The 24016-nt window shown below is 44.3% G+C and overlaps 1 protein-coding gene across 1 annotated transcript; it reads right to left on the minus strand.

The window, feature by feature from the left end:
- On the minus strand, positions 1–22316 carry MUC13 (mucin 13, cell surface associated; the record flags this gene model as incomplete). The annotated part of the gene is made up of 15 exons (XM_082311481.1): positions 1–51; positions 1285–1489; positions 2562–2649; positions 4897–4934; positions 6017–6128; positions 7289–7414; positions 8699–8844; positions 10274–10332; positions 11957–12063; positions 13003–13128; positions 13788–13826; positions 15515–15571; positions 16374–16430; positions 17578–17634; positions 22259–22316. The coding sequence occupies 15 exons, from the start codon at positions 22314–22316 to the stop codon at positions 1–3; spliced, it is 1326 nt and encodes a 441-aa protein (XP_082167607.1).
- Positions 22317–24016: the final 1700 nt, after the last annotated feature.

Here is a 24016-nt window from a genome sequence, read left to right on the forward strand (position 1 = left end):
TTAGTATCTGCTCTGCAACCTAAAGCCCTGAGGCTCCCGTGACATTTCGTACTACAGAGAATTTGGACAAGAAAAGAAATAAAGAGTAGGTCTGGGTCAGAAAGCTCCATTCTCAGAATAGTTCGGCACATGCTAGCCCTCTCTAAATGACACACTAGCCCTCAAGGAAAACCAAATATATTTTACAGGCAGATGTTGATCAGTAAAAAGTTGACGTCTTTGGAAAGCGAGAAATGCTGAAATCCATGTGAATCTGATCAATCAACTAGCTAAATAGATGGTTTTCTTCTCTTAATTGGCAGCTTTTTAAAAGTGGGTTGTGGGGTTTTTTTGGTTTTTAAACATCAGGTTTTTGTGTTGCTTCTATCACAGTTTAGGCCTCAATTCTGCAAAACACATAAGTCTATTACAACTAAACAGATCTTCTTCACTAATCAGGGGTAGTTTCTTGCACCGCAGAGGTGGAGCTAAAATGTCATTTAAATGAGGTTTGAAAGGACAATGTGCTTCCCATTTACTGGATGCATGCAGAACCCAGCAAATCAATTGTATCACAGCGTAGCACTTCTCAAGCCCCTGCTTCCTCTGCAGCTCCCTTACAGAGTTCAAGGACAAAACAGGCAGTTTTTTCAGAACAGACCTTCCAGCTAACGACACGCTTCTGCTGAACAGGCTCCTCTGGGCTATATCAATGCAAAAGCTGTGCTAGCTTTTTCATGGCACTTTACACTTTACCCCTTTGCAATGCTGCAGCAACTGCAGAGGCTCTAGCTGTGAACTAGGCTGTGGCAGAGCGGGTGGGAGGCCAGCCACCCTCTGGGGCAGCTGTGCCAGCTTAAGCTGACTGTGGATCTTGCATGAGGCTGCAACTGGGAAGTGCCACTGCAGCACCTATTGACACTACAGCTGGCTTAAAAGCACAGGTTGTAACAGCCTGTGGTGCCTGCATGCATGCCTGTGCCGAAGGATGTGCTCGGTCAATACAGACAAATGTCCTATGACACAGCAGACCACTGGGCAGCCAAACTGTCGCTTTCACCCTTGCTTTTCACATATCCCTCCAGTGACTCAAGGATGACTACTGGAGCTTTAGAAAGGTCATGAGTGCCAATCTCTGGAAATTTTTTCAGCTGCAGCTACAGTTGTTTGGTTGCCTTTGTACCACTTTGGCCTTCTAGATGAAGGGAGCGTGGACAGAGTGGAGTTTAGATTCCAGCAACGTCTGTAGCCCACAATGCTACAGTGCAGGAACACAATTCCCATACGCCTGTGTGAAACACTTACCGAATCATCATAATCCCTGTCCGAAAAACGAGCCCTATTTGAGGAATGCATCTCATATGGGTTGTTTGGCTGATATCCTGGGTTCGCATGGCCAGAAGTGGTCTGGACTCTGGGGAACATCGTGGCCTGTCTATCCGAGGTATTTGGGTTGGAATATCCCGACTTTATCAGTTTCGTCTTCTCTGGATCTTGTTTGTGTTTGGCTCTTCAGAGGAAATGAAAGAACAAAGGAGGTTTTAAAAAACCTTTTAGTGTGCCTTACTTATTGAGTAAGTCCAACTTATTGAGTTGTCCACTCCCACCGTAGTTTGAATGCTCAGTCTGTTCTGAAACATGCAACAGGTTTTTCTAGCATACCTATTGCAAAACCCTTGTTCTCAATGACAGAGTGCAAAGTTTGGCATCTCTTATCATAGATGGGGCTAAACTGCTAGGAGAGACAGAGGGGCACTTTGGCTTCTTTCAGCTAGTTGCTAGAGCGAAGGAGTTTCCTTCACCACCACTAGCTCTAACTGACTATTCAGAGGAAGAAATGAGGCATTCATTAGGCCCAGTTAAGACAAGTTGCCCTTGTGCCTGCAGCCAAAGCTGGACACTCAAATGATGCATTTGAATTGCCTGTGATCACAAGTCCATACATCGCACACTCTCGGCACCAGCTTGTGCACCTGCTGGCAAGCTATGCCTGCTACGGGTGGGCTTGTAGGCATCTTGACCTGTGCAGCGCTGAGAGCAAAGGCAGAGGAGCTGCTTGAGTGTTTCTATATTGTGTGGAAAGAAGTGAGGAGGTGTAATTGCAATTGGGAATTTGCCAGTACACCAGGAATAGCAAGCCTTAAATCAATGCTTGGCTGGAAATGCCACCTGTATTGAGCTGAAAGGGGCATGCCAGGCCTTGAGGTGAAGTGCCAGCAGGGAAAGCTGCAGAGGGTCTGAATTTGGGCCACACAGTCTTCCGATATCAGCATCCTTCTTCAGTCTCATCCAGATGCCATATCAGTACTGGTCAGGGCAAGATTATGATTAATGGGTCAGGTGTGTGTTTTGAAAGACTTGGCTGAAGCTTTCATGCTCAGATTCACAGCAAGAGAATAAATACTTCTGGGGAGAGCACACAGGCAAAACCAAATTCTAATGGCTACATGACTTAAATGAATTTGTCTGCCCAACTAGGCATGCAACCACATTCACAGCGCTCCCCCCCTCTAAATTTCTGCTTAGCTCTCTAGGAACATGCAGCAATGCAGCTTCTATTCAATTGTCAGAAATAATCTTACCTTACTGAAACAACAGAGACTGCTATCACTAAACTCAGGATAATTGCCCCAAACACCGTACCCACTATTATAAGGATGAGTTCACTATCTGGAAAAAAACAAACAAACAAGAAACAGCAATTGAAAGCTCATGGTAAATATTGCAAACCAAGTTTTGTCTCAAGAAAGCAAGCAAGAAAGCAAGCAAGCAAGCAAGAAAAAGAAAGAAAGAAAGAAAGAAAGAAAGAAAGAAAGAAAGAAAGAAAGAAAGAAAGAAAGAAAGAAAGAAAGAGAGAAAGAGAGAAAGAGAGAAAGAGAGAAAGAGAGAAAAAGAGAGAAAGAGAGAAAGGAAGGAAAAAAAAGAATGTTATTCATTCCCAGCTCCTGGTGCTCTCTCAGTACAACTGTCTGTGGCCACAGAATGATGTAAATGAAGGAATCAATCTGCATTAAAGACCATCTCTTCCGGATGGCTATTTTGATCCCAGCTCAAGTTCCTAATCCCATGCACTGAATGGCTTCAGACGTAGTTGTTCCCATATAGCTGAGGGACAGGAAAAACTGGGAGGGCACAGGGGTTGCTTAAACTGCTGCTAAAATATGTAGTTAGGTGTCAAATAGGCTCTTCCCATGCTCTAGGCACATAAGGCACACTGATTTGAGATGTCTGTTATGTGGCACTATGAACACTGCATAAATATCCCATATCTGAATAAATGTTTGGCAAAGAAAATTCATTTTCACTGAACTTGCTTCAGAACCAGAATGAGTAAGGGAGGAAGACCTGAATTCTGTATATCTTCCTTCAACTGTGAATGGAATTGTTACTAAAACCTAGTCTTAGCTCTGCATAGCCATGGTAAGGAAAAAATAAAGAGAGAATTGTGTCCTGCAGGGCATAATTTCAAGATAAGGGTGTGAAGAGTAAGACAGCCTCTCTTGAGCTACCCAACCTTACTGGTGGTACCTACTTGAAGATCCCAGTCTGGATTTTTGACTCTGCCACTTAGTATACTGAATGCCTATACTGGAAATACACAACATGAAACCAGCAACTGTGCCAATACCAGCAGAACGATCCAGCATGTTTAGTCATAGGAGCATACAACGAGACAACAGGGAATATGATTTCTCAAAAGAACGTTATGCCAAACACATGTGTAAAGTATCCTTGGTTATTGCTCAGGAAACTTTTCACATCAGTACCCACCAAGTGCCATATGGAGAAGATGAGGCTATTAATAGTGTTTATTATTAGCAGGTCTCAAATTCGTGTTTAAATTCACAATGTGTTGATTTTATGTCAATTTAGCATTTTCATTTGCTTTATGAAAAAGGCCTTGAAATTCCCAAAACTTTCTCTAGAAAAATATGTTCCATGTGATGAAAAATATCCTTCCTGCCAAACATTTACACCTGGCAAGATTCTCTGTGCTGCTCTACAACTACCATTAGCCAATCTCCAAAGCTTTTAGGCAAAACTAAAAGAAAACCCTTGAAGATCTCATAGCTGCAGACGCAGGTATGTTAAACATGTATAAGGTTAAGAATGCAGCAGACTCCAAAGGGCCACATGAGGATGTACCTTTTGCTCAAATAAAGCCAAAGGAATTCGGAGAAGTGAAGAGCCATAACTGTTCATTTTTCAACCTGCCTTTGACCGTATTAGATGTTCTGAGTGTAGGCACATGCAAACACTAGAAGGCATGCAGAATGTCCTCTCCTAATCTATACGATGGTGGAAACTGGAGAAGGTGCAGCAAACAGCTGCAAAACTGACTCAGAAAAGGGAAGAAGCTTTGGAAGGCCAGTCTGGTTAACTGGTCCAGATGATCACAATTATGGGATAACACAGTCGGGGCCATCATCTCTTCACCATTACAGAGTACTAGATACTATGCAGTGCTTGCTTGCAAGGTAAAGCACAAACATGAATCGGTGGTTGGATATTAAAGCAGAAACAGTTCAAATGAGAGTAATCCACTGACATTTTAATGGAGCGGTTAATGACAGGAGAAACTAATGCATTAGTGGTACTGAGTTCAGCGTTGTATGTCTTTACATGAGGATTGAATGCTTTTCTATCAAATAACCTGTGTTTGATTAAAAACTATTGGGCTTAGTGCAGAGGTCATTAGAGGAAATGCTACTGTCTGAACATGAGTTTCAAGAAGGATTTTTCCTTCCAGGCAACAGTGGAATTTCTCTCATTTTTTTCTAACGTTTTCCTGCTATCAATACAGGATGGTGGCACCCCTAAAGACGGCTACTAGTTATTTTTGTTATCTCAGCCAGATTAAACATTACTGGGTATTTCTCCATGCTGTAATTACAAATCAGAAATTCTTGTACTTACTGTTCTTGCAGTCCTCTCCAGAGTAGCCCACTGGACAACTACATGAGAGAAAAAAGGGAAAAGAAAGAAAAGAAAGATAATGTCATTAAGCAGATGATCACAAAACAATGGTATAGTTCCACCTTTTATCAGCAATTTCTCTGCAAGGTGCGTTCATTACAGGTTTCCTCTTTAATACTATCTTAATATTGAATTGTTTAGTTTCATTGTTAAAGTAAAACAATCTGAGATTTTCAGAATGATTGGTGAGCTGGGCACTCAAAGTTTCAGGTTCTCAGCCTGAAAAATGTTAAAAGGGCCTGATTTCTCTGAAGAACTAAGCCCTACACCTCTGAGCCACTTGGAATTGGTACCCACTGTCTTTATCAAAAGCCTCAATATAAGGTCTATAATGACTGGCAGCTCTTTATCTTCCTCCCATACTAGTTTCTTATATTTAAAATATATTGACTTTACGGTAAGAAGTGTTCAGTATGTAGCAGCAATAACTACTAAAAGAGCTGCATTAATGGATATGAGGAGTAAGGTCCCTCTGCTTCTCGTTGGGAGCAGAGCACAACCAGACAGCTACTCAGCTTCACCAGCAAACAACACTGCTCTGTTCTGGTTCTGAGCTGACAGAAATACCCTCAGAGGGAAAACCAAGACGAAATAACATAGGTCTGAAAGTTATCAGGAAACAAAGTCCCCACTGATATCAGTGGCAACTTTCCAGGAATTTGAGACAAGCCTTGCTCTAATGCCTATTGCTTACTAAACGCTTCAGCATACCAGTTCCCATGGCTCAATTACTCTGAGGGAATAGTTTATGTTTATGTAGGCAACCCACAAAATAAGCGTGAGGTAGTTTATCCTCTTCACTGACTCACAGATGATTTTGGATCTCCTTGACTTTCCTCTGAGGTATTACGAATGCACACCAACGGCTAATGCCAAACAATTAAAATGCCATAGCTTGTGACGCAATGGGAATTTGTCCACCTGCTAACCACCTTAGGCGCCTCTCTGATTCACATAACTGAAGGCTGTTCTTCTAGATTGAAGGTGACCTTGTGTTAGATGTTCTTCTCCCCTATCTTTGCCTAGAACACAGGAATGCAAGAAAAAGCTGAGTACTCACGATACACATTTTGTATTCTTCTCTTCAAAGTTAGGCATGCATTTGCATTTTGGAGTCCCATTTTCTTTTACACAGTACTTGTTTTCTTCTGCAGAACAGTCTTTACTACAATCTGTATTTTCAAAGGGAAGAAATACAGAATGAATTGAAGATAGCCCCCAAAAAATCCACACTGGAGAAAATTCCACCCCCTCTTTTTTTTTTTTTTTTAATTGCATTGTAAACACACACAACTTTGTTGTGCTTCAAAGCATCAGAATGGTTTTTTTTAGGGCTATACCTATGTAGAACAGAAACTGAAATACAAAAGCACAAAATTAAAATTAAACAGTCTTTGTTTAAACCAGCCAGCTTCATTAGAATGGAAATCTGGCTAAGCTGCATCTTACATAGGCAAGCAATGACCTGCAGTTTGATCTCACAGCAGATGATTTGTATTGCAACTGATCTGAAACTGGATCAGATTTAGATGGGTTAGGGATCACAAAGGCCTACACTGCACCACATGTCACTGGCCTTTATTGTAGCCAGCTTTCATGATTTTATCATGAGTGTTTGCAATATTTCTTGTTTTTCTTAAAATCTCATATCTTAGGCCTTTTTTCTGTATGAAAATTTTAGTTTTCATAAGAAGAAAATAAGGTACGTCTCAGGACTCTGAAGCGGACAGCTAAAAATACAAAGAGAGTAGTCATTAAAAGATTCAAAACCAACAAGCAAATAAAACCCCAACAACTAACAGTTCCTAAAAATCCCATTAATCATTCTTCCTCTAAAACCTGTCTAAACACAGGTAATTCAATCCTCGAACTACCAAAAATGGACAGAGCTTTAACAGATCATTGTAGTGCATCATGAGACTTCCAGTTCTGTCAGCGTCCCCATAGCTGCCAAGAGGTAGCATGTAGAATTTATTCCCAAAATATGTCCTAGCAGAGAAGGCTGTGAATATAGGATTCAATTTGTTCCATCCTCTACCTATTTAGGTTTCAATTCTTACCAAGAGTTTAACAATGCATTTAAAAAGTTGCCCACTCACTGGTTTTAGTGATAATTTTCTCAGGCTTTAGTAGTTTATTCTACTGGAATAGAATTAGCAATGTGTTTAAAGTGAAATGTGAGAATGTGTTTCTATGGCTTTCTTAATAAGGCACACATTCCCTGAGTTTTTAGAGGTCAGCACATTTGCAGAGTGCCCTTTTCAAAAAGGGACTGAGACAGGTAATAACCAGGTCAGCCTTTCAGGGATAGATAAAGTAGCAGGGTTCTTACCTGAACAAGAATGAACATCCCATTCTGTCTTTGAGAAATTTTGTTTGCATTTACATGTTGGAACTTCATCTTCTTCACATTCTGTGGTTTGAGTATCACAATTGAAAACAGCGCAATAGGATGCAACTTTAAAAGAGAAAGAGTCAGGAAGCAAACTGAGTGCTAATAATATCATTTCATAGAAAGCAGTGCACTTGCTCAGTAAATCATAAGCCAATTATTTAGCAATTCTGAAGAAAACTTGTAAGTCCTTTTTTTTGGGACATTGATACTGCAGGCATTTGGACCAGCCCTTTCTTTTCCCTCGCTCTTTACCAGTTAAGGTCCTGTTTCCATTCCATCTTCTGACCTTCTGTTTCTCAGCCTCCAAACCTTCAGGCCCCCCAGTCCATGAAGAGGGAAATTGTATCCATAAGTTCATATTCTGAACACTGACTTTCTGACTAATCTTGAAAAACCCCAGCACTACTCCCCTAGTTTTTTCTACAACTGAACTGTGAAGCCCAGATCCCATACAGTTCTATATAGATATAAATATTTATGGGTATGCAGCTCATTTCATGAGCAACATTAGCATGCTGTTTGCCCAGCATGTTGCTCTTTAGATCCATGTCCCAGTGGTGGGAATGGTTTACAAACCTCAGTGGGTGACATGCAGTGGGGGGATGTGATTGCACGGGTACTTTGTGAACTCTCAGGCTTTTTCTGTTTCCCCCTCATGACTAGCACACAGAACATGTTATGGTTGAGGTGCAGACAGTCACCTTCAGAGACCAAACTCAGGCTATAAACTATGAAAGGGACTCCTTTAATTATTAGCTATGCCTTTTGTGAAAGCTGATTTCAAAATAGGAGCATATTAAAGAGAAAAACAAATCTATATTTTATTTACAAAATTGTTCTGCAAGTGTTACACTTTAGTAACGCAAGACTTTACTCGTTTAGACTAATGAATCACTCAGCTCAGTAGCTAATCAGTGAGGCCTCATTCCAATTACCATGGTTAATTATGGAAGAAGTCTAAAGAGAGTTTAGATCTAAAAACATCCTATTTTGCCAGTAAAACACTGGCTTATTCTCAGAAGCACAACATATGTCTGTGTATACTGTGTCCTGATTTTTCCAGCCACTTAACACCCAGCGGGTTAAAATCAACGTGCCATTGCTTACTTGGAAATAAGTATTTTCCTTCTTTTCTTTATACAGGAAGTAGAAAGCCTTAATGAGACAAAAAAGCCCAGCACTGAATTGTTGAGTCTTCAAAATTAGCTAAGATTGAACATTCAGCTCCTTAAAAACACGGCTTATGCTCTGATGGGCTTTGCTGCACACAGAAATGTTCTAACAGCTTTGAAGATAGGAACCTCTGGTTCTACTGATTATTTACTTCTACAGTAAGGAATTACATACCTCTGTACTGAGAGACATAGGACGACCCTTCTAATGCTTTATTTACTGCGGCAATAACTGTCTCATTGGTTACATTTGAGTTCTCCGTAAACAGGTTCATCAGTGTTACAGTCATTGGAACAGAAGCTTTGCCTTCTTTTACAGGTCTGAAAAGTACAGATAGCATCATTTTAAAGTCTTATATAATCCATATGGATAGCAAGCTAGATGCAAAGACAAGAGAAGATTTCTGCCAAACCTTCCTCTCTCCCCTAGCTTCTTTCATCCCACAATGTAGGTGGTTGCTAAGACACCTGAAAATAAGTTCAAGTCTTGCATAGGAATACATTAATGGCCATCTTTCCAGTAGATCCAGACGTAAATAGGTAGCTGGTAAGCAACGGCTGTTGAATTTAATGCTAACAACATCACTCCTTTGTGTGCTGTTGGCATGCAACTGATATTTTTTTACTGGGTTATCCTCAAGCTGGCTGCAGTGCGGAGGACCTCATCTGTTAGACCCTAACTTTTACATGCTCACATCAGCCTGTGGTGTCATCCAGACACGACGTGGAGAACCCATCCTGAAGCGTGGTGACAATAATTCAGGGTATGACCGCAATGAATTCAGACAGGTGTGTTTGCAGTCTAGAGGTATCTCTGCTAATTCCATGCTAGCTGGGTTGGATTCAGCTGGACAGCAATCTCCCTGGGGTGAAGTGGAGAACAGCAGTGACTACTCTGTTCTGCAGCTGAACTTCATGCTGCTGGGATATGCACACAAATACCTTTAAGTGGTAGATTGCTGCAGTGCTTTGAGATGTTACTGTGCCCCATGTGTTTGTCACAACCGCTCTGCTGGAAGTTACTGCCCTCACAACTCAGCTAGAACAACAGTCTGCTTAACTGCTTAATTTATGGGGTTTGCTGAGAGGGTTTACACTGCTGTGTGTGCCAGCATGCCAGGTTTTGCTTGATGTGGGTTAGGGAGTACTCACAGAGAAGCTGCCAGAGCTCTGGGGACAGTAACCTGTAACAGATGGGGATGGGAAGGGAGGGACATCTTAGAGTGTCCTCCTGGATCAGCAAGGAGCTCTGCCCACAGCCACAGTCACCACAGCCCATTCAATAACATCTTTGCAAAGCCTGCCACCAGGAGAGACTGGCAAATGCACAACAAGAAGCAGTGAGCTTCTGCAATGAGGGTATTTCTTAAATTAAACTGGGACTCCAAGTTGGACCTGTTCATAGGAACCTCAGAGTTAACTGTTACAATTTCAGAGACATGTCAGATATCACAGGGGCTGCTAGTTGTAGCACACTGCTATGTCCTACATGGTACTAAAAGTGGGAGATCCACTGTGGAGCTGTCTCAGTCAGCCCACTTCACAAACATATTGGAAATTCATGGGGTAAAAATGGGGCCAGCATCACAGAAACTTTAAAAATACAAAAAGAATGCCCTCATTTAACAGGAGGCGTACTGAACTGAACTCATTCCATATCCTTTCTTGAACTGAGTACTCCATGGGAAACAAATTAAAAGGAGGTGTGTAGGAAGCACGCACTGTGCAAAAACCAAACTGTCGAACTTACTGAATTTCCACAATGACAGTCTGTCCATAGGTTTCTAAATCAGTGAAGGCATTCTTAAACTGTAAAAGATAAATTAATTTGAGTTAAAGGCAAGCAGAAACATAGACCAAAATCACATGAAGCACTGAGGCTTCAGCTGTAAAGTTTTAATCCAGAACATGCTACTATAGGCACAAATAAAGCAAGCTGATCTGTCACATCCACCGCGCAAGGTATTGCAGAAGAGGATCGGTGGGATGGTGCTGTAAAAGAGGGAATATAGGAGAGCAGTGGAGGGATGGAGAGACACAAGTTGAATGAATGTCAGGCAGTGCATTAGGGTTGACTGGCTGGATAGCTACAGATACTCCCTTGCAGACTCATCGCTTAGAAGCATGTCTCCATGGTACCAACCTACATACAAGTAGAGGGAAGAGAGAGAAGTAGGCATCTTTACAGATGGCATGTGTCCCTAAGATGCAGTGAAGTGGGATCATCAGGGGTTGATCTTGTGGGGAGAAGCACAGCATTGATGAAAGCACTGGGGGTTGGATGGTGTTGGTAGAAAAGTCACTGCTCTCCCTCATCCTGTATGAAGCGGGGAACAACTGGTGGAGGCAGCTGCCTCCAACTGCCACACAAGCAGGAGGCACCATGAGAAAAGGATAAGGTGTCTCAGTCAACTGAAATGAAAGATAAACTATCCTTCATTATAATAAAATAAAAATTATTTTCTATGCTATTTTCACTTTTGTGTACTATTACATATCTATTCTAGTGCTGCATATCATGCACTAGATATAGCCATGTTATGAAAAAATGTTGGACAAAAAAATTGAGCAAAATATTTTTTAACATTCTGGAGGGACAATTTGCAGTTACTTTCTGATAAAACATTCACAGGAAGCAATATAGTAACATGAAGAATTATAACATTATATATAACATTAATAACATAAAGAATATTTTTTGATCAGCTGTCTGGTAGAGTTGCATAACTCTTCTTCCTTACTTCCAGAAAGCGACATAAGCAAATCCACTTGTTTCAACATGGTAGTATAAATTAAACTGTTCACCTTAATTCTCCAGGAAATCCGTTACAAGATTTTATGTACAATCATAGAACGCTCAAAATGTGTGATATCCATTTCACTAATAGCATTAAAATACTAATACTGGTATGCTTATGGAAAAGCTTTATTATTTAGTTAATTGGACATGGCTGAACAGCCATTCTGAAAAGTTTGTGCTGTGTGGAAACGATAGCTTTCTATTAAAAAAATAAAACTGTTCATTTTTACACATACCACTGAGTATTACTGAACCCTCAGCAAACAGCAGAGATCGGAAACTAAATGGGCTGGAATACTCCGCTCAGCCCCATGGTTTCTGGAGAGGGAATGGTGAAAGATACAGAGCAATTTATGTGAGAACTTCCCAGAATAGAAATGGCGCTAAAAATGCAGATATTACTTATTTCCTCCCTTCACTTCAGCAAGAGCCATGCATGTACACATCTGAGGGCAAAATTAAAATCTTTTATGAACAGGTCTAAACTAGTATGAAGCATTCTTTGAAAGAAGTAGATTTCTCAAGTGCAACTATCCTAGGCTCCACGTTAAAGGCAGCGTGTATCCTCTCTGTCTGCATGACATTCAGGAAAGCATTAAATGTACACAAAAGATTTAAAAAATCGTTACTCACAAAATCTGTTATATTTTGGAACACCTCTTGATACTGCACAGAAGTTACAGATTGAACACTATCACTGTAAGATTGATTCAGTGTAATGACCCCTGGGAATAGTAGCCCTGGAATGAGAACAGAGAATATTAATTAATTAGAAAGCATTCAATTAAGTCGGGTTTCACCTTAGAGTTCTCCAGCTGTCAGAGATGGGGAAATACAATGCAGAAATCAATCAATCAGTGTTATTTTTCATATACTGGAGGAATCAGTAGGGGACAAATATTTGCCCAATCAATTCAGCCACAATGGGGGATGTACTCTGGCTACCTGGGAAACAGGCAGGATCCTGGGCTCAACCAAACTGGCCAGACTATGAAACTGAATAATGTTAAACCGTAAGCGTGGCCTGAAGCTAACAAAAGACTCCATCTGAAGTGTTACAGCATTTAGTGAGAAAATATCTATATTAAGGACTTCAAATTTGCAGCTGCAGCCACTAAACAGCTAACATGGTTCACCATATCTGAGAAAGTGATTCAGTATCTACCTGCTTCTTTAGGCTCACAAGTAAATTTGAGAATCCTCCCTGCTGGCACTTAAATAAGAAGCCCCATTTGCTCACACGCTTGGCCATTAGCAGCATCTCAGAGATGCACTTCAACAGGAATGTGATGAGCGTTTAGCACTAGGGAAAATCAAGCCGGTGGTTCAGAGGTCTTCATGGGTTTGGGCTTTTTTAAATCCTGGCCATTTATACTGATGTCAGATTTACACTTGCATTTTTTCCTGCTTTTTACTCATTTTAATCTCCAGCACGCCTGACAGAGAACTCACCTTTCCCTAGTACATTAACCTCTTTGGCTGTTACTGTTTTGTGAGATAACAATCTAGGTCATTGTAGCAGTGGCTGTCTGCAAAGCAAGGCATTATTCAGCAGTTGCTTTCCCAGACTGATTACGTTTTCAGTTATAACATAAGAACAAGGGATATGGGAAGAAAAATTCACCTGAGCAGTTACCTGTGAAGTAACTAAAAATATAGGTTGCCCTTCTACAACTCACCTCTGTGGCAATCACTGTTGTTATGGTAGAATCCATATTGGCACACGCAGGTATGAGTGCTATGTAAAGCAACACATTTAGCAAAATTTGTTCCACAAGTGCCCGGCTTGCACAGGTCCCCTGGTACTAAAATGAAAGATAATTGACATCAGGATTTCTATGATATTTCAATAGCCAGTTCATATATAAAGTAGTTCATATATTAAATAGTTCATATATACTTCTACTAAAGGAAACAACAAGTATGTTTTATAGAGTATAGATGCAATTAAAGAGCACATGGCTATGTCTTGCTTGCTTAATGTCCGTATAGTAACTGTTTTCCCTACACAATCCCACAGGATATCACAGTGAGGACACAGAGTAAGGCTAAAATTCATTATCTGTCATACTGAGCATTCACAATCTAACTCTACTTAATACAACTAAAACCAAAACAAACAAAAAAAGTATATTGAGGGTTGCCAAAATCAGTGACTAAGTTAGAAAAAGGCAGACTACAATAGCCGTGCATCTTTAATACTGCACTAGTATGTACTTGTCCTGTTATAATATAGTGTCATGGTAGGGTCTTCTACTGTAGACACATCAACAAAATGAAGGCTCCCACGTTAATCATCATAGTATACATACCTCAATAGATATCAAAGTATGCTGCTAAGTAATTTGTTGCGGGGCTTACAGCTGTCACCATAACATGACTAACTATATTAACTGGCCACTACACCATACTTCTACAGCAGCAAAACTTCGCAGATTTGTGCTGACTGCTGCCTTCTACTTACCTACTGTAGTTGTTGCTGAAGATGATGCTGTGGTCATTCCTGGAAAAAGGAAAATAGCTTAATATGTCAGCCCTGTTAGTGTCTGGGTTATACTGAGGCCATCGAAGGCAGCATGGTATGATGCCTCAAAACCTTTCCCAATCCTGCTTCTACCTTGGCCCGTACTCTAGCCAGTGCCTTGTCCTTATGTCCTGCAACCTGTTGCTCAGTGTGATTTACCCTGCATGCCTGCCTGTGATATCTCTTCTCTGGCAACCTCTCTCTCCACTTAATCTGCTCTCTCCCTGCAAATTTTCTCTGTCCGAAAGCTCTGCAGGCTCCTACCGTCTCTCCCTCTCCCCCAATGCCAAGCTTGTCATTGCTACCCCAACCAGGGCAAGGTTCTTGTTTCCGCCCTCACAGCATCTTCAGTGTATCCAGAGCATCCTGTGCCTCATGCCTCTGTCCTGAGCCAACCCAGGTCCTCTTCAATGTGTTTAAACACTTGGAAGACTAGTAGCACTACACGAAAACTTCCAGCTAATCCTTCCTTGAAAATTGTCCTGTAAGAGGCTAGCCTGCAAACATGTATAGCAATAAGAAGGAGAAAACTCTTAGAAAGATGTGATACCAAACCCACCAGAAGAAAGAAATTCAGGGAGCAGTAGCACATTAGAAAATCTCAAATATACTTTAAATTTAATTTTTTATAGGGTATGCTCTTTGCCTAAAATGGTCACAGTTATACTTTCTCTAAGTAATTATATATTCTGTTAGGATTTTAAAATATGTGTTTCAAATCTATGCATAATTTATTAGTTTATAAGTAATTAAAAGTAATATTTCAATATATGTTATATATAGGATGGTAAATACAGTTCTCTTCCAAGTCACCAAATTCTGCTTTTCACCCTGCCTGGTTTCTTTCACTTAACTCCATAGGTACATTATCATAGATGAGGAGGAGATTTTCTGTGCAATGAGGAAAAATACAGTAACTCTCTTTCCTCCCCCCAAAAGTGGAAAGGAAAACACTTAATGAAGTTTCATTGTCTACAGGAGTCATCTCCAGGTGCTGTATTTCCAGATATCCTACTGAAGCTAATTTCTTTTACTTGAGGGAGAGACCCCAAGTAGAAAGCAACAAAGCTTGTGAAATCATCCCACACACTTTCCCCTTGCAGAAAAAAGCCAGCAGAGAAGAGTGGAGGGGAGACACAGCATTGACCAGGGGCTCTTTGTCTCCCCTGGAACGTCCCACTGGGATGGGGGCTTGGTGGGGCATGGAGGATTCCTGGCAGGGACAACTCCGTGGCCCCCAGCCACTGCCTCTGGCACTCAGCCCCATGCTGGTGTGTGCCCCAGCTCCCTCCCTGCCCATGCTCCAAGCAGGCACAGGAACAACTCTCTGCAGGGCCCCGTCACTGGCTTCCCTGGGCACCTCGTCTGTAGGGATCTTCTGGCACCCGGGACTGGTGAGGGAGACAAAGGCACCAAGGAGGAAAAGAGCAGCCTCTTCACACTTCCCCAATGCTCTCCCCTTGCAGCAAAAGCCAGCAGGGAAAGAGGGAAGAGTGGAGAGGATTCACAGCCTTCATCTGGGGACCTTTGTCTCCTCTGGGAGAGGAATGCAGGGAAACACAGGCAGGGGAACACGTCCCTGCCTGTGAGGGCTGCAGAGCTCCCCGAGACTGAGTTACTCCAACCTGTCCTCAAAAGGGGCTCCCTGAGGGCTTTTTGCTCCTTACCTGTAGTTGTTGGGGTTGTCATCTCGGTTGGGTGAGTAGATGTTTCAGTGTCATTTTCTGAGGAAGGGAAAAGAAGAGAGATGGTAGCACTGATTAGCGTTGAGTGGAGGAAAAGTCTTGGGGAACTCTGTGTGTGCAGGACAGCCTCAGAGCAGGGAAGTGGGGGACCTGCTTGGGGCTGAGCAGCCACAGCCCTGGGCACCCTCGCCCTGCCTTTGGGCTCTCCCTGGCCATGATGCCTGTGTAGTCTGACATGTCCATGACCTGTTGTCCTCCAGATCCCAGGGCTTCAGCACGTGCCCCACACGGGCACTGCATTGCCCCCAGCTCAGCTGCACTCGCTGCCCACAGCCGGCTCAGCCACCGGCACACGCATGTCTCCCTGCAGGAAAGCTCCCCCCACCTGCCCAAGGCAGCTCCACACGGCCAGCACCAGCTGCCAGAGTAGGCTGAGGACAGCCATCAGCCCGTGAACATGCTACCCATGATGGCCTGCTTGGCAACACTGTTTGGGGAAAACCGTGCAGCAGCAACTGTTTCTGCATAGCAACAATGTGTGAAACAGATGTGGGTCTTGGGGTCTGTTCAAGGAGGCAAAGGCACCAAGCAGGAGGGACAGGGTTGCTGAAATCATCACCGACTCTTTCCCCTTGCAGCAAAGACCTGCAGGGTCAGAGAAGGAATGCAGGAGAAGAGATGCAGCTTTGATCTGGGGCTCTGTGACTCCACCAGGAAAAAAACTCGGGGAAACCTGGGCAAGGGAACACATCCCTGCCTGTGGGGGCTGCAGAGCTTCCTGAGACTGGGTTACTCTATCCTGTCCTCAAAAGGGGCTCCCTGAGGGCTTTTTGCTCCTTACCTGTAGTTGTTGGGGTTGTCATCTCGGTTGGGTGAGTAGATGTTTCAGTGTCATTTTCTGAGGAAGGGAAAAGAAGAGAGATGGTAGCACTGATTAGCGTTGAGTGGAGGAAAAGTCTTGGGGAACTCTGTGTGTGCAGGACAGCCTCAGAGCAGGGAAGAGGGGGACCTGCATGGGGCTGAGCAGCCACAGCCCTGGGCACCCTCGCCCTGCCTTTGGGCTCTCCCCAGTCTCAGTGCCTCATTGGTGTTGTGTTTTCCCTCGTAGTCCTTCTCCCACACCTCAACATTTATCTCCTTCCCACCAATAGCAGTTTTGTACCCTTCCTGACTTTCTCTTCTAGACGACTGTGGCATGTTGAGTTGCCGGCACACGCATCTCTACCTGCTGGAAAGCTCCCTCTGCATGCCCCAGGCAGCTCCACATGGCCAGCACCAGCTGCCAGAGCAGGTCGAGCGGTACCTTCAGGCTGCGCGCAGCCTGCACACCCTCCACCACCACATAGTGGCCTTCTCCCCATGACCATTCAGGGAATGTCTGTGGCAGCCCATCTTTCCAGATGGTGGGCTGGCATGATGGGAAAGCTAGCTGCCAGCAGGAAGGATGTGCTCATCCAAGCCCACGATGGAGGAAGAGCTGAGGGGCTGGGCACGCTTCTCCTCAGGGTGACCCCAGAATGAGCTTTGACCCACCAGGATGGGGCTCCACAGCATCCCACTGGGACGGGGCTTGCAGGGGCAGGGAGGATGCCTTGGAGGGATGGCTCCATGGCCTCCAGGCGCTGCCTCTGGCACTCAGCCCCATGCTGGTGTGTGCCCCAGCTCCCTCCCTGCCCATGCTCCAAGCAGGCACAGGAACAACTCTCTGCAGGGCCCCGTCACTGGCTTCCCTGGGCACCTCGTCTGTAGGGATCTTCTGGCACCCGGGACTGGTGAGGGAGACAAAGGCACCAAGGAGGAAAAGAGCAGCCTCTTCACACTTCCCCAATGCTCTCCCCTTGCAGCAAAAGCCAGCAGGGAAAGAGGGAAGAGTGGAGAGGATTCACAGCCTTCATCTGGGGACCTTTGTCTCCTCTGGGAGAGGAATGCGGGGAAACACAGGCAGGGGAACACGTCCCTGCCTGTGAGGGCTGCAGAGCTCCCCGAGACTGAGTTACTCCAACCTGTCCTCAAAAGGGGCTCCCTGAGGGCTTTTTGCTCCTTACCTGTAGTTGTTGGGGTTGTCATCTCGGTTGGGTGAGTAGATGTTTCAGTGTCATTTTCTGAGGAAGGGAAAAGAAGAGAGATGGTAGCACTGATTAGCGTTGAGTGGAGGAAAAGTCATAGAATCATAGAGTCATAGAATTGTTAAGATTGGAAAGTATCTCTGAGATCATAGAGTCCAGTCTGTTAACCTAACTGCCTGGTCGACCTCTAAACCGTGTTCCTAAGCATCACATCAACATGTTTTTTGAATACTTCCAGGGACTGTGATTGCACCACTTCCCTGGGCAGTCTGTTCCAATGCCTAACCACTCTCTTCATGAAGAAATTTTTCCTAATCTCCAATCTAAACCTCCCCTGGCACAACTTGAGGCCATTTTCCCCTGTCCTATTGCTTGTTACTTGGCAGAAGAGACCGACCCTCACCTTGCTACAACCTCCTTTCAGGCAGCTGTAGAGAGCGATAAGGTCTCCCCTCAACCTCCTCTTCTCCAGGCTAAACAGCCCCAGCTCCCTCAGCCGCTCCCCATAAGACTTGTGCTCCAGACCCTTCACCAGCTTCGTTGCCCTTCTCTGGACACGCTCCAGCACCCCCATGTCCTTCTTGGAGTGAGGGACCCAAAACTGAACACAGGACTCGAGGTGCGGCCTCACCAGTGCCGAGTCCAGGGGGACAATCACTTCCCTGGTCCTGCTGGCCACACTGTTTCCAATACAAGCCAGGATGCTTTTGGTCTTCTTCTTGGCCACATGGGCACACTGCTAGCTTATGTTCGGCTGGCTGTCAACCAACACCCCCTGGTCCTTTTCTGCCGGGCAGCTCTCCAGCTGCTCTTCCCCAAGCCTGTAGCATTGCATGGGGTTGTTGTGGCTTGGGGAACTCTGTGTGTGCAGGACAGCCTCAGAGCAGGGAAGTGGGGGACCTGCTTGGGGCTGAGCAGCCACAGCCCTGGGCACCCTCGCCCTGCCTTTGGGCTCTCCCTGGCCATGATGCCTGTGTAGTCTGACATGTCCATGACCTGTTGTCCTCCAGATCCCAGGGCTTCAGCACGTGCCCCACACGGGCACTGCATTGCCCCCAGCTCAGCTGCACTCGCTGCCCACAGCCGGCTCAGCCACCGGCACACGCATGTCTCCCTGCAGGAAAGCTCCCCCCACCTGCCCAAGGCAGCTCCACACGGCCAGCACCAGCTGCCAGAACAGAGTCAAGGGCACCTCATTGGATTGGGCATATGCTCCAGCCTGAGAGCCAGCAGAGCTCTTGTCTGATCTAGTGCCAGTGTTGCCACCCTCTCTTGCTATGTCAATTTGCTTTGCTCATCCCTTAAACATGCAGTGCTTTTACCATCACGCATCTTCAGCAGTTGCACTGGTTTTAATTAGATTTTCATGACATTGCCCTCCACAGTTAACATGTTCACAGTGACTGTTCAGATTTTGCTCTAGACCTCAGCTAAATCCACAAAAAATACATTCGCTGCAAGATGTACATATATAGATATTTTGCAACTATGGAAGGTGCTCTCAGGAGAAGCATCATTAAAAACTCTATATGGACTACTTCAGAGCAGCAGTGGAAGAATGACTGCCTTTGCTAACACCTTCTCCTACGCTGTAACAAATTCAAGTGGACATGAAAGCACAGTATTTTTATTCAAAGAATGCATATACTGCTACATTATCATCAGTGGTATCAAGACCCTCTTTCCAGGACTACACTTCCATGCAGTTATGACAGTATACATTATTTTTTGTCATTTTTCCCTCCCTTGTTATAATTCTTTCTGAATAAAGAGAAACCTGGCTGATAACAGAACAGTTGATAAAAATTTTCCTCACATTTTGGTTTCAGCATTACCTGTTACTGTGTTTACTCTTCCAAAGTATTTTATCTACTTATTTTTAGGATGTTTATTTTATATCTAAACTATGTCATTCTTCACTCTTGATATAAGGAATGTGTTGGGGTTTTGTTATCTAGAAGTAAGGAGAACAAATAATAAAACAGCCTTGCTGATAGATGCGTGATACTGACAAATGGCCAGTTTGGATCATATGATCTAACTTTCATCTAAATTAGTTAATATATGAGTTAGGAATAAACATATTTACTCTGAATTAATGCTGCTGCAATCATAATTTAATCTAAAACATTAACAACATGTAGCCAGAAGTCTAACGTATCTGTGAGTAAAATACTTGGCACTAACACACTCTTAGAGCTGGTATATTAAAAAAGATATTGCAAATCTCAACAGACATCTGAAAAATAGACCCCACTTCTCAAGAGCTTTGTGGGGCTTTGAAAATCCAAAGTGTAGAAAATGTTATAAACTTTTTTCTTCTAGTCAATAAAGCAGGTGTAGAAAACGCATATCAAAAAGACGATGACTGAAGTAATCCATTAGTCTCCTGTAGGTGAAGAGGAAAGACAAGCAATTGTGCCAGTTCTCTGCCAAGGCTTCTGCCTCCACTGGTCACTGAGTCCTATAGGCAGCATTATTTGTTCCCGTCAATGTGAAGAAATGTACGTTTTTCCTATAACCCTGATAATATGAATCTATGTTGGCTACAGGGAATGGTTTTGGAGTATTAGAATCATAGAATCATAGAATTGTTTAGGTTGGAAAAGACCCTTAAGATCATCGAGTCCAACTGTAAACCTGTAAACCACTGCCAAGCCCACCACTAAACCATGTCCTCGAGCACCACGTCTACACGTCTTTTAAATACCTCCAGGGATGGAGAGTCAACCACTTCTCTGGGCAGCCTGTGCCACTGCCTGACCACCCTTTCGGTGAAGAAGTTTTTCCTAATATCCAACCTAAACCTGCCCTGGTGCAACTTGAGGCCGTTTCCTCTCATCCTATCCCTTGTTACTTGGCAGAAGAGAGACCAACCCCCACCTTGCTACAACCTCCTTTCAGGCAGTTGTAGAGAGCGATAAGGTCTCCCCTCAGCCTCCTCTTCTCCAGGCTAAACAACCCCAGCTCCCTCAGCCGCTCCTCATAAGACTTGTGCTCCAGACCCTTCACCAGCTTCGTTGCCCTTCTCTGGACATGCTCCAGCACCTCCATGTCCTTCTTGGAGTGAGGGTACTGAACACAGTACTCGAGGTGCAGCCTCACCAGTGCCGAGTACAGGGGGACGATTACTTCCCTGGTCCCGCTGGCCACGGTATTTCTCATACAGGTTTAGACTGCCTTCTCAAAAGGATGTTGGGGCAGTACCCTCTTACAGAGCTAGTTCTTAGTCTACAACAACTGTTAGCCTTGTAGAGGCTCTCGCTAACGGTTTTCCAAGAGTGCCCTTTGGACTTGGGAGGAATCATGTCCATGGTGACAGCAAAGCACATTAGCTGCAGTTGAACCTTGCTGATGGGCTTGTCAAAGGCAACCTGAGCAAAGGTGGCTCTTTTATGGCTCTGTCTGCCTAGACTCAACCTTCTGTGTAAGGAAACAGGATCTGTTAATAGACTTAGGCGTTTACTACGGAGATAAAGAAATGGATGTTACAACCGAGGTTATGGAATAACAGAGACATCTGGCTGCTGAGCAGGGCAGGGCCTTAGTCAGTACTATTCAGACACATCCTGCACAGCTTTTACAATGTTTGCTTAGAATGAAAAAGGTTTCTGGGCAGGCCCATCCTGATGCAAAGTTCAAGTAAGTGAAAGGCTCACATTGCTTTCAGCAGCTCTTGGGTCAAGATTTTTCACGTCTTGCTGTTACCTACAAGCCTCCAAACAGAAAACCAACAAACTGACAATCTTGAAGACTTCTATGTTTATAATTTATAGCTAAAAGTTGGTCTGTAGCATGTTGTAGGTGTTGCTGGAAATACGTACGTTCACTCACAGTAGTCAACAGAGACCCACAACCACCTGTCACCAGCTGCAAGCTTAACAGCATCAGTGAAGGTCTTAATTTGGCTCATATCTCTGTGACATTATCTCCATATTAGCTGGGAGTTCCTGTCCTCTCACAGCTTCAGGTCGCCACAATATTCTTCATATAGTTGCCTTAACTCTGCTTCTACGAATCTCCTTCTCCCTCATATCTGTCACGTATATTGGGGACAGGCAAGTTTGGGCAGAGGCTCTGGCCCACAACTACCAAGTTTGTCACAATGCCAGAAAAAGTAGCAAGCGTATTAAGAAATGACACCTGCCCTTCAGTCTGAATAGACCACGGTGCAACCTTCTGCCACCCAAATTGGTGGTGTAGTTCCCATTAATTAATTTCAACAGGAGGGAGTGAATGCTCTGCGAGCCAGCTCAGGCAGCGCTGCTTTCCAGACTGACTGTTTAAGGAGCCTCCGGCTGGAAGGCCAGTGGCAGCACTCCTTTCCCTGGGTACTGGGGTGGAACAGTCGCACCTTTTGTTATGACTGTAATAGAGCTTGAGTTACCTGGGTTTAGTGTGCAGGTCCTGAAAACTGCTCTTGGAATAGGCTAAATTAGGTTAATCACAAGCACCAGTGATTTTGCATTGTTGAACAAGGAGAACTGTTGGCTTCCAGTGACATTTTTCATCGTTAATTAATCAAAAACCAGACATACCGAATTGTGTATCGCCACTGACCTCCAGCCTCTCAGCAGCTGCTGAAAGTACTAAGCAATCCATTCACTGCCACAGAATAGCTGCCCTGATAAATCCCAAAGCAGAAGATAGTGTTTCTTACCTTCCGAAAGGCTCAACACCAGGCTGAGCAACACAGCGAGGAATACACGGTGTCTCATTGTCGCTTCTGTTGCTGCTGCTACTTGCTGCTAAACCGAAGAGAAAGTGCTTTTCTCTTCTGGCGTCAGCTCATTTAAGGTCCCAGCACAGGTAGAGAGTTCAGCCCCGAGCTGACGTCATGGTGGCAAACAGCAAATGATAGATCCAAGCTGTGTTTTTCTTCCTCCTCAGGCTGGGAGAAGATTTCTGGGCCTGCAGTGTTCTTCCTTTAAGTCATAAATGCTTGAGACCTGTCGATACAAGGAAGTTACTGCTAAATAAGCTGACGGGAGAACTGACAGCACATCAGCTATGCCCTGCCAGCTCTCCATACTGACACCTTCAGTGCAAACTAAATGGAGGGCGCTGTATAATCTGCTCGCTTCCCTTGCAATAAATTACCAGTACAGACAAGCTCTGCCTCAGACTCCAATTGTTCTTTCCTTATAAGCAAAATTTTGTGCCAAAACACTTCTCACTGCTCAACAGGGTAAGAAGCAACAGACAACACCTGAATCGTTGACATCAAAGAAACAGGACTGATCTTGGCCCTTCTGGCAGCGATTATGGCTGTTTCATTTGCTGCCATCTTATGTGTGTTACGGGCTCACTAAAGTGGTGCGGCAAGAGAAGGGAGAGCAGGCAGGACAGCCAGCAGGTGTTTGACTTTATCTGGGTGGCAGCCCTCCCTTCTTGAGAGGAAGCGTGTTTGTGCCGGGGAGACATTTGGAAGCAGGGATGGTCAGGCTGGAGCCGGCAGCCCGCAGCAGATCTAGAAATGAGAAATAGCTCGGAAGGCCATGGAACAGGTAACAGAGCTGTGATGCAGGGAAAATAGGTGCGAGACAGAGACTTTTTGACATTGCATCCCAGGAAGCCTCTAAAAATCGCTAGATAAAGACCAAGACAGGAAGAAAGGTCTCTCTGGGCAGGACCTGGTTTTCCCAGACCCTCTTATTTTTAGCTGCCTTACCTGCCCGAGTTCTCTAGCTGAACAGTGTGTTTGTTCTGCTTTGTGCTCCAGTAAAATGCACTGCTTGAGACCATTAGAAATCGGATGGCCCACAGTGGTTTCCAGTTCCTCCTTTTCAGGCAAAGGTGTCATTTCTCTCACTTCAAAGGTCTGTGTGACCCTGGATCCTGCCACAACTGCCAGTAAAGTCTTTCTCTGAAATAAACACAGGTTATCCTGTCATTATCAGGCATGGACAAGAAGGATTAGCAACCCATCAGTGTATCCCTCGCAAAGCCACCTCTAATAGCTGTGGAGCTGGTCTCCTCTGGCAAACTCCACTGCCAGCAGCACTGGCAGGTTATGAACATGTTTATGAATGCGAAATAACAGCTCTGTGTGTTTTAAACACCTCTCCCCTTCCTTCACCTGCTTTTGTTTGATCTGCTGTTTTAAGAACAAGACAAGACATGCAGTCTTGTGTACTAATCTCATATATTCAGAGGGTGGGTGTCCTTGTGTGTAGGAAAGTGGGAGAGACCAGAAGTATTACTCAAGTCTTTCCTGACCTTAGGGTTGTCCTAAACATTTAATTTGCACCGAACCAGGAAACATTAGTGGCTTACAGACAGCAAAATTGGTTGCTGCCTCTCTGCCTGGGACCAGCCCACAGCTCTTGAGGGAGCCCCATGGTGGACACCCTGCGCGGTTGCCAGGGTGGTTATGTGGGGTGGGGGAGATCCCCAGCTGTGAGGGGAGGCCGGTATT

This window comes from Platalea leucorodia (assembly GCF_965183815.1).
Source record: "Platalea leucorodia genome assembly, chromosome: 5".
NCBI classification, from domain to species: Eukaryota; Metazoa; Chordata; class Aves; order Pelecaniformes; family Threskiornithidae; genus Platalea; species Platalea leucorodia.